The sequence below is a fragment of the Salmo salar genome, chromosome 26 (genome assembly GCF_965601325.2).
Source record: "Salmo salar chromosome 26, fSalSal1, whole genome shotgun sequence".
Taxonomy (NCBI): Eukaryota; Metazoa; Chordata; class Actinopteri; order Salmoniformes; family Salmonidae; genus Salmo; species Salmo salar.
Genome location: NC_138316.1, coordinates 44,886,026 through 44,897,810, shown reverse-complemented (window position 1 = coordinate 44,897,810; position 11,785 = coordinate 44,886,026). Strand labels below are relative to the sequence as shown.

The window sequence follows — 11,785 nt, the reverse complement described above, 5'->3', positions numbered from 1 at the left end:
TGGATCCATTATACTAAACAGGTTCAGAATACAGCCACCAGAATGGATCCATTATACTAAACAGGTTCAGAATACAGCCACCAGAATGGATCCATTATACTAAACAGGTTCAGAATACAGCCACCAGAATGGATCCATTATACTAAACAGGTTCAGAATACAGCCACCAGAATGGATCCATTATACTAAACAGGTTCAGAATACAGCCACCAGAATGGATCCATTATACTAAACAGGTTCAGAATACAGCCACCAGAATGGATCCATTATACTAAACAGGTTCAGAATACAGCCACCAGAATGGATCCATTATACTAAACAGGTTCAGAATACAGCCACCAGAATGGATCCATTATACTAAACAGGTTCAGAATACAGCCACCAGAATGGATCCATTATACGAAACAGGTTCAGAATACAGCCACCAGAATGGATCCATTATACTAAACAGGTTCAGAATGCAGCCACCAGAATGGATCCATTATACTAAACAGGTTCAGAATACAGCCACCAGAATGGATCCATTATACTAAACAGGTTCAGAATGCAGCCACCAGAATGGATCCATTATACTAAACAGGTTCAGAATGCAGCCACCAGAATGGATCCATTATACTAAACAGGTTCAGAATACAGCCACCAGAATGGATCCATTATACTAAACAATGCCTTAAAAAGCACCAGCACAGCTTAAGCAATGTCATTTGGAAGTCCTAATCTAATTGTTTAAGATAGGTACAAGTGGATTGGTACCTACGTTGTTTTGTGGGAGGGGAGCTTCATCCCATAGTCAATGAACTGACCATAGACAGACCACAGGAAGTAAGACTGATGTGATTACAGGGCTAAGTGTGGTTACGTTCTTTATTTTGGTCAGGAAGGGAAGCTTGTGGAAGTCAGGATGAGGTCGGAGCAGGGTGCTGCTTTACTCTCGTTTCCATGGTTCCTCCTCAACAAGAGAGAAATCTGCAGTGTTGGGGTGGCCGTTGGGGTGGCCGTTTCCATTGCCCATGGATACCTACAAGCAATTACCAGGGACATCTAACTGTAAGACCAAGGCACAGTCATATTGAAGCTGTCAAAGGGTTTGAGCAGAGAAACCAAGGGGGTAATACTTGCAGGCCATCCTTTTGGTTGAATTTGGTTGGTTGGTCGGTTGAATTTTGGTTGAAATGGTTGAATTTACTGGGATTCCCGCAAATTTGGTCCCAATAGAAAGAAAAGAAAAGAAAAGAAAGAATATTCTCTGAATACTGAAGCGATAGCAGGTACAGAAGATAGATTGAATCCTCTCTGAATACTGAAGCGACAGTAGATACAGAAGATAGATTGAATCCTCTCTGAATACTGAAGCGACAGTAGATACAGAAGATGGATTGAAATGTGTTTTCTCACTGACAGGAGAATGTAAAACATTGATGAGTCAGTTTTGTTTTCTATCTTGGCCATGTATTTTATGGATTCTCTGCCCAACAGAATTACCGGTACAATAACGTTGAATAAATCGATTGTAAGAAAACAACTAAATAACAGTATAAAACAGGGATTAGTAATTGTCCCATGCAAGCAAAGCAATAGAACAATGATCCATGAAAAATGGATCAGTAAAATGCTCTGAAAATAAGAGCATGGACTTTTCATTGAGTTTTTGGTCTAAAAAATAGCTAGCTACAGTAGAAAGAAGGATTTTTGACAGGTCCATAATATGTCTGCCACTGTCTGGATAAACATGATGAAATAGCAGTCTTCATGTGTACCACTAGCCATACAATGTTGATTTAAAAATGTGCCCTAAAACTGAATCGAATCATGTAAGCAGGGCTGCCACAAATACATGTCCAATTAAGAAAAATAATCCCACTCATGTCACAAATTAATACAAGACATAGGAAGAAAAGTAAAGTGCGGAAAAATGTTTTCAAAAGAAAAATTGTGTCAAAAACATAACATCAGAATGATAGTAAACTGTCGATCAAAAGTACACAGGTATCACAAAAACTGCTTTTCCATATAATTAGTGAGTTAGTAAATAAATATAATATCATATTTATTTACTTTCTCCACCTTGTAATATTGTTTTCTCCAAAATAACTGTATAAGGTGACATCATGTCGACATACCAAATGACAAGAGAAGAAAAAACAGCAATTACGGGGGAAGGCTACATGCACGTCTCTATATCCTTAAAGATGAAATGTACCTTGCAATCATCTATCATGACTGTGCTGTGGGCTGCAGCGTAAACACACTGGTTGGTGTTGTTCTCGAAGAAGGATTGGGACTTTGTCAACTCAAATTCATCAACTTTTTGTGCGGCGTCAAACGCGTCGAGCTCATCTTTGGATAGGTGGTAAACGATCCCCGCCCCGTAGGAGTCCCCAACCACGTTGACGGAGGTTCGGAACCGATCCCTGGATTTTTTAGGGTGGGGAGGCAGACACAGAGACAGACAAGTGCAGAAGGTAATCTCTCGGGGGAACAAAGCTGAGGACAATATTTTGAGGGAGACCAGAGTTTTATCCTGAGGTAACAAGAAGATATTGTGTGTGTGTGGAAACATTCTCTGTACGTGTGAATGCAGGTACAAGCACAAGATTGAGTACTCACAGCAGCCAGTCAACAGCCACCAACAGACTGATGTCTTGGGTGGGTAACCCAACGGCTGTTAGGATCAGTAGCATGGTCACCAATCCAGCACTGGGGATACTGGCCGCTCCCACACTGGCCAAGGTAGCTGTCAGGCTACAGTCAGGATGAGAGATCTCAGTCAATTACACACTGGCCAAGGTAGCTGTCAGGCTACAGTCAGGATGAGAGATCTCAGTCAATTACACATACATTAATTTCAACCTTATATTGTAGGTACATGAATTCATGTTTTTGTCAAGGTCAATACGTCATGTATAGTGCACCTTGTTTTGAACAATCATGTCACATGACCTGAATTTGAACCTTTATTTAAAGGGTTTTCAACAAACGGTCCCTTTTCTTATTATGTCAGATGGGCCAGCACCATCCTCCAGCACCATGCTCCAGCATAATCCTCCAGCACCATTCTCCAGTACTGTCCTCCAGCACCATGTTCCAGCACTATGCTCAGATAATTGCTTTTATTTTTGGTGTAAATCTAATGTCTGGAAAAGGCTTAAAATAAAGATGAAATCCTAGGTCATGTGACATGATAGTCCAAAACACAGGGCCCTGGTTATGTAGGATTAGAAGTGTCCTACCTGACAGTGACGATCTGGCCGTAGTCGAGGTCGATGTTGTTCATCTGGGCGATGAAGATGGCTGCCACAGCCTCGTAAAGCGCAGTGCCGTCCATGTTGATAGTGGCGCCCACGGGGAGCACGAATCGCGTCACTCGCTTATCGATGCCCAAGTTCTCCTCTAGACAGCGGAATGTGACTGGCAGGGTACCAGCGCTGAGAGACGGGTACAAAACGTGTACTTAGTACATATCACAAAACTTGGAATTGTATTAAACACTGAATTTACATAATATGTGTATTATGCATTGAGCATTGTGTTCTCTCAAAGGGTGAATTTTAAAGGGTCTTACTTTAAGCACGAAGATTAGTCGACAAGAGTCTAACTACATTGTGGTAGCTAAGCTCTACAAAGCTGGTGTCATGCATGAAGGTATCAGACGACCCGTGAAATGTGGACACCCCTCTAGGGCATGAACCACATCTCTGTTGCTGTTATCATCTCAGTGTCAGCTTCGGCTGTGGCTCAAAACCTACTCTGTCATACAATCTATCAAATAGGTTGGGTAAAGCAGAGTCCTTAATATAAATTAACATTTTATCCTAAACTAAGTTAAGGTTTTTAGTCTTTGAAAGCAACTTTGCGCTGTATGCACCACGAATAACATTACTCTTGTTTTTAGTTTATCTGTAGATTGGAGACAAAACAAGTAAAGTCACGGCATCTTGTTTTGTCTGTCTTATCGTAAACAAGCAGAATGGGTTCTAGAATGGGTTCTAGAATGGGTTCTAGAATGGGTTCTGGGAAAGGCTATAATAAGTATGACACAGGGAAAAGGGAGTGTGACAGAGAAGACGCGAATAGGTTAGAGAATAGGTTTGGGTCTTGTACCTAGATGCTGTCCCAATAGCGGTGACCCAGGCCTGGAAGATTCCCATGAAGAAGACATAGGGGTTTTTCTTCACGATGACTAAGTATATTAGCGGTAGAAATATGGCACCGTGGATGACAAGGCCCACGATCACGGTCACCATGTACATTCCCAGTTGCCTGGCAACCATTTCCAGATCATCGATTGAGATGATCTTCCCACAGATGAGACAGGCGATACCGAAAGGGGAATACCTGGGAGAGACCTTGATGAGATTAGTTTTGCAGTTTGGTAACACTAATGAAAGATAAATAGTAGTATCTAATTGGGAATATTGGGGCAAACATGTACATTGGGGGCTAATTTCCTGTAATAAATAACACTTTTCTCCTTTGGCCACAGTGACTAGAGTGGACTTCCTAGAATGCCTGTTATTTTAGGGGGGGAATATAGAATATACCTCTAGAGAGGATGAGACTTACCACATAATCATGCCAACAATCCTCATGACGATCTCGTTGAGAACGTTAAAAAACTCCAGCATGAGCTTGGCCTTGTCTCCCATCTTCCCCATGATTATCCCGAAAGCCACAAAGAAACCGATCAAACCTACAGTTTCAAAAGGAGGCAAACAGTGTCAAATCAGTTATTTGGACTGCTAAGACAATCATTCATTCCAGTTAAGAGTTGAGCATGTTTTCTAGTAAGTGTACCAACCTAGCACATTCATCCCACTCTTGTACTGAAGACCCCTTTTGATGGTAAACTGTGGTGGACCCCTGGTCCTGTTGGTAGGTACGGGGACTTTTGTGGTGACTGTCTGGATCTGCTGGAAGCAGGCCTGAACCAGGTTTTCTGGGAAAAGGTTTCGAATTAGATCGAAGAAGGCATCCAGACTGGAGACGTCGTCGTTCTTCTTGCCAGGCCCGAGGTTGGACTTCAGCTTGGGGTTACCTGGGTGGATGAGCAGCACCAGAATGACACCCAGAGCGGCAGCGATGACTGTGGTGGACATGTAGTACACCATGGCTCGGGTGCCCAGGCGGCCACTGGACTTGGCATCCAACCCTGCCAGTCCTGGAGTGGGAGAGAGGTGAGAGAGGCCCGCAGTTCAACAACCGGTTACGTAAACTACAGAAGATATGAATTCCAGATAGTCTAGTGATAAATGCAGTGGAGGCTGCTGAGGGGAGGACAGCTCATAATAATGTCATGGAACAGAGGAAATGGAATGGCATCAAACAGGTGTTTGATGTATTTGATATCATTCCACTGATTCCGCTCCAGTCATTACCACGAGCCCGTCCTCCCCAATTAAGGTGCCACCAACCTCCTGTGGATAAATGCTATAATAACACTCTAACGTACAATGCCTCTAGTGCTAGTACAGACACACGCTAGCAAACGCACTCTACACACACGTATACTGTAGTACATTGTCATATTGTTGTATGGTGATATTATACATTTTGTATTGTAGATATGTAGTGGTGTACTAATGTTATATGATGTAGCGTTTTATCTGTAGTTTTATGTGTGATGTAAGTGCCTAAATGTGTTTGGACCCCAGGAAGAGTACCTGTTGCCTTGGCAGGAACTAATGGGGATCCATAATAAACCCCAGGAAGAGTACCTGTTGCCTTGGCAGGAACTAATGGGGATCAATAATAAACCCCAGGAAGAGTACCTGCTGCCTTGGCAGGAACTAATGGGGATCAATAATAAACCCCAGGAAGAGTAGCTGCTGCCTTGGCAGGAACTAATGGGGATCCATAATAAACCCCAGGAAGAGTACCTGCTGCCTTGGCAGGAACTAATGGGGATCAATAATAAACCCCAGGAAGAGTACCTGCTGCCTTGGCAGGAACTAATGGGGAGCCATAATAAACCCCAGGAAGAGTACCTGCTGCCTTGGCAGGAACTAATGGGGATCCATAATAAACCCCAGAAAGAGTACCTGCTGCCTTGGCAGGAACTAATGGGGATCCATAATAAACCCCAGGAAGAGTAGCTGCTGCCTTGGCAGGAACTAATGGAGATCCGTAATAAATACATATAATGGCAGGGTTCTGGTCTCCCACCTGTGATGAGACTGGAGATGATCAGGGGCAGGATGAGCATCTTCAGCATCCTCATCAGGATGTCTCCTGGGAACGAGATGATCATGATCACATCAGGGGGGAGCGGCGACATGGGACGCAGTAGTATTCCAGAAACAGAGCCAGTGATCACACCTAGAACACAGAGAGAGAACCCCCAGTCATATCAACTGGACCTCTCATTGGTTTTCTGTTGCATTATTTACAACCACCGTTTACACACACCGGGCTATTTGTATTCATGCACATCAGCTGGTGTTTATACCCTGAACACAACAAGCTCTACCTCGGCTCTCGCTACACTTTCACCCACAAGTTTTAGGCAACCTTATTCACTGTGAGGGCTGTGAGGTGCAAAAAAACTAAATGATAGAAAAACTAAATGATATCAAACCCCACACTTTTCATTGTTAAAGAAGCAATCCGGGATCTTAAGAGCATACTAATTTGTAACATATTGTACGAATTTGAATTTGTAACATAAAATATGAGTTGCAAAAAATGAAAATACATATAAAACTTGCTATTTGTAACTTAACATACAAAATAGATGACGTAGTACACAATTGCTCACAATTTTCAGGAACCCATTTTGGCTCATTAGCATTAGTATCAAAACTACTGACTGAAATTATACACATCTAAACAACAGGTTAACTTACCAAGACAGTAACATCTAAACAACAGGTTAACTTACCAAGACAGTAACAACCAGTCACCTCTAAACGACTGGCTAACTTACCAAGAGAGTAACATCTATACAACAGGCTAACTTACCAAGACAGTAACAACCAGACACATCTAAACAACAGGTTAACTTACCAAGACAGTAACAACCAGACACATCTAAACAACAGGCTAACTTACCAAGACAGTAACATCTATACGACAGGCTAACTTACCAAGACAGTAACAACCAGACAAATCTAAATGACAGACTAACTTACCAAGACAGTAACAACCAGATACATCTAAATGACAGGCTAACTTACCAAGACAGTAACAACCAGTCACCTCTAAACAACAGGCTAACTTACCAAGACAGTAACATCTATATGACAGACTAACTTACCAAGACTGTAACAACCAGACACATGTAAACAATAGGCTAACTTACCAAGACAGTATCAACCACAGACACATTTAAACAACAAGCAAACTTAACAAGACAGTAACAACCAGTCACCTCTAAACGACTGGCTAACTTACCAAGACAGTAACATCTATACGACAGGCTAACTTACCAAGACAGTAACATCTATACGACTGGCTAACTTACCAAGACAGTAACATCTATACGACTGGCTAACTTACCAAGACAGTAACATCTATACGACTGGCTAACTTACCAAGACAGTAACATCTATACGACTGGCTAACTTACCAAGACAGTAACATCTATACGACAGGCTAACTTACCAAGACAGTAACAAGCAGACACATCTATGCAACAGGCTAACTTACCAAGACAGTAACAACCAGACATATCTATATGACAGACTAACTTACCAAGACAGTAACAACCAGACACATCTATATGACAGACTAACTTACCAAGACAGTAACAACCAGACACATCTATATGACAGACTAACTTACCAAGACAGTAACAACCAGATACATCTAAATGACAGGCTAACTTACCAAGACAGTAACAACCAGTCACCTCTAAACAACAGGCTAACTTACCAAGACAGTAACATCTATATGACAGACTAACTTACCAAGACTGTAACAACCAGACACATGTAAACAATAGGCTAACTTACCAAGACAGTATCAACCACAGACACATTTAAACAACAAGCAAACTTAACAAGACAGTAACAACCAGTCACCTCTAAACGACTGGCTAACTTACCAAGACAGTAACATCTATACGACAGGCTAACTTACCAAGACAGTAACATCTATACGACTGGCTAACTTACCAAGACAGTAACATCTATACGACTGGCTAACTTACCAAGACAGTAACATCTATACGACTGGCTAACTTACCAAGACAGTAACATCTATACGACTGGCTAACTTACCAAGACAGTAACATCTATACGACAGGCTAACTTACCAAGACAGTAACAAGCAGACACATCTATGCAACAGGCTAACTTACCAAGACAGTAACAACCAGACATATCTATATGACAGACTAACTTACCAAGACAGTAACAACCAGACACATCTATATGACAGACTAACTTACCAAGGACGGTGAGGAAAAGGACCAAGTTATTCATGATTTTGCTGCATATTCCCCAACACATAGGCTGAGGAGGCTCCACGATGGGCTCCAAATGGCTTTCATGCATTCTGACCTCCACTTGCCTCTGCATTGTGTTGGCACTAGAGAGAGAGAGAGAGAGATAGAGAGGAGGTTTATTCATTTACTCCTCCTTGACCCATAATGCCTAGCTGTGTCAACAGGTATTACCATATTTGCTCCAGTGAAAAGGTCACTGATGCAGCACACCATAAGGGTTTGATGTGGCTTCTTGTCCGTTTGTAATAATGGCTCAGGAACTGATGGCAAACAGAATGATAGTGTATTCATACTATCACAAAGATGTATGAGGGAGAGGAGACTGAACGAGTGGGTAGAGAGAGAGACATGGGAGATGTGAGTATGTAAATCATTCTAATTATATTTTCCAAAACATTTGTATATTGTCAAAAACAATTATCTATACTCTTATTTGTTGTATTATTTTGGGAGGGTGACACCCACTGCAATTCCCCATTTGCCCCGACTTTGAATACTACTGACGTAGCCCCTCGTATTAGTGAAAGGGTTCCACTTGAAAAAAAGAGTTATTTTTAGAGGGTTCACCTAATGGGACAATTCAAGGTGTGACACCTTCTTTTCTAAGAGTGTATCTTGGGGCTTGCTACCTGATATCTTTGTTTCATAGCACACCAGTTATTTATTTAAAATTTTTACTTAACTAGGCAAGTCAGTTAAGAAGAATTTCTTATTTACAATGATGGCCTACCTCGGCCAATTGGGCGCCGCCCTATGGGACTCCCTATCAAGGCTAGATATGATGCAGCCTGGATTCGAACCAGGGACTGTAGTGAAGCCGATTGCACTGAGATGCAGTGCCTTAGACTGTTGCGCCACTCGGGAGCCCACCATGACTTGTGTGTTAGTACAGTATGTGTGTGTGTCCAGTGTCTGTCGACAGCAACTGACTTAAACTTAACCTCTGTTATCTCTGCCCTCTGATCTGGGCCAGTCTGAGGATGCAGTGATTTTCCAGTGAATGGAGCTTCCTCGTAATCTTATTCCTCTGAGATGGAAGTCTTCACTTTCAGGTCATGCCCCCATCTTACACTCCTCACACTCCTCCCTCCATCTCTCTACCTAATCGCCTCATCACGTCACCGCAGCAACAAGTCTCCCGGCTTTGTTGTGGTCTGGCTTAAAAGCTCTTCAACTTAAAGATCCCCGACCGTCCTACTCCTAGCATCATTTAAATCACATCTCTCCGTGTGTTGTTCACCTGTCCCATATTGTTTCATATTTACACTAACACTCACTGTCAGTACCGTCCATTTCCTGAGATGGGGCTTTCTGCTGGGTCCCCCTGCTACACTGTTACACTGTCCTAAAAATGTTGCTCCCCTGAACAGCCCTGTACTCACTAACAAAATATCTCTCGGATTGAGAGGATAATTGAGGTTTGGTGAAATTCCCTGTTTCTAAAACCATATTGAGTGAATTTGTTACTGGAGTAACTGTTTGAATTGCATACTGTTTACATCCACATAACCAAAGACATGACGGTGAGGCAGTTAATAGGTTGTGACTGGCAAATCAATCAGAGGCTGTCTGACACACAGTGCCCGGACATAAGCCTGTTAAGGCTGACAAAATTAGCCTGTCAAGCACACCAGTGGTTTAGTTACATAACCTCTCAGGGGTGACCCAGGAACTGTCAAGGTGTGCCAAGCTGCGATTAGACAGTCTTGAGCAAGGGATTACTGTTTGATTCACAGATTCAGAAATACAGATTCACAATACATACAAATGAAATCACATATTTAAAAAACACAATTCTTCACACAGCTCTTTGGCAAGAAATGGTCCCCTCACCAAGAGTCATCCATACTGCCTATCTGCTCTATGGTGCATCAGTACCAAAAGCTTTTACGTTCAAAGCCTAAACAATATATCGCTATAGTCAACTGCAGCCTGATTGTAGCAATTGTGAAGCACTTGAATCAGGATCCAGGGCACATACGATTTGCTAATGTCATTATGTGTCTCATTAGATAGGGTACATCTCATTGAGCTGGATGGTTCTCAAGGCCACCTGGCTGGGTTGGTGCAGATGAGGTCAAAGGGGAGAGTGTCTCAGCTCTCTCACCAGAAAGGGATGACCTCTGATTCCCAAAGGTCAAATGACAATAAATGAAGAATGATCAGACAAGTCACAGACGCCGGAGCATTTTCCCTTTTTGCGTCAGGGGACAACAACAATACTGTAGCATAATACTGTGATGAGGAAATTCTACTCAACAATACTGTAGCATAATACTGTGAGATGCAAACTTTCAATCATGCCTTCAAAAATCCTTGACAGCAACTGCCTAGTAGCGGTAAAATAAACACAGCACGGTAAAAGTAGAATGTAGAAGGCTTGAAGAGAAACATTCTGGAACACTTCAAGTTAATGTTTCAAACCTTTCATATTCATTTAAAACCTTTACATTTAGCTTACCTGTAGTTGTTGTCTGGAATTTGGAATGGAAAGGGACGTACTAAAGAGTCACTACTCAGTCAGCCATGGGCTGCAAGGATAGAGTCAAAGAAAGTAAGGGAAATTCACGGTCTATCCATCTTGGAGATTCAGTGAAGATCCACAAACGTATGAAGGTCCCCCCTTGCCCCTTAAATAAGGGAACGTAGAAATCTGGAGGCTATGCGGGAGTAGATCTCAAGAAGAAAGCCAGCAGCACCTTCTCAGCATCCAATCGAAATACAAGGAATAATCAGCAATGCCCATGGAAGACTAAGAATGGTATCCGCAGTCACTGAAGTCGACTCATCCAAGCATGTGTGTAGACCTGAAGTGACCAACCTGCAGGCTGGACTGTGGGCTCCACGTTCAGCTTAATTGTAAGCAGCGAGTGAAATCCTTGGTGCCCTCCTCTTTCTCCTTCTCTACCTGTCTAATCCGTCCTTAAAGCATGCGCAGTAATGCTTTTCCCTTGGATGTGAGGCGGGATAAAGACGCACGAGATTCTCAAACAATCAATGCAAGCCTGCAAGCCAAGTGCTCAAGAAAAGGAACACTTGGCTTTTGCATTGAAGAGACATGTGCGTTGTATAGCCAACCCTGATGTAAACAAAGAGGAGAGGGAAGTTTGAGTAGTAATGAATCAGATAAGATGGGCTCTTTCAACTCACACTTTTAGAACAAAGGATCTAGAACAATAAAGGGTTCTTCGGCTTGTCCTTGAAGTTTAGAAGAACCCTCATTCCAGGTAGAACATTTTCTCCATACAAAGAAGCCTTTTAGAACCCTTTCTTAGAGAAGGATGAAAAAGGTTCCATATAGAATCCTTGTCCTTGTTTAACTAAGGCCAATGTCCTCACCCC

General features: G+C 42.4%; 1 protein-coding gene across 2 annotated transcripts; it reads right to left on the bottom strand.

The window, feature by feature from the left end:
* Positions 1 to 282: 282 nt before the first annotated feature.
* Positions 283 to 11,297, bottom strand: LOC145864272 (excitatory amino acid transporter 2-like). Of its 2 annotated transcripts, none has more exons than XM_082969745.1 (10): positions 10,905 to 11,297; positions 8,387 to 8,526; positions 6,163 to 6,315; positions 4,799 to 5,158; positions 4,564 to 4,690; positions 4,102 to 4,335; positions 3,231 to 3,425; positions 2,608 to 2,742; positions 2,201 to 2,411; positions 283 to 1,018 (listed from the first exon to the last, which is right to left on the bottom strand). In XM_082969745.1, exons 2-10 carry the CDS (start codon positions 8,514 to 8,516, stop codon positions 926 to 928), a joined length of 1,638 nt encoding a protein of 545 aa, XP_082825871.1. In that variant the 5' UTR covers positions 8,517 to 8,526; positions 10,905 to 11,297; the 3' UTR covers positions 283 to 925. The 2 variants fall into 2 exon arrangements, with proteins under 2 accessions (XP_082825871.1, XP_082825872.1); XM_082969746.1 differs by lacking the exon at positions 283 to 1,018 and adding an exon at positions 1,028 to 1,185.
* Between the last annotated feature and the right edge of the window lie 488 nt (positions 11,298 to 11,785).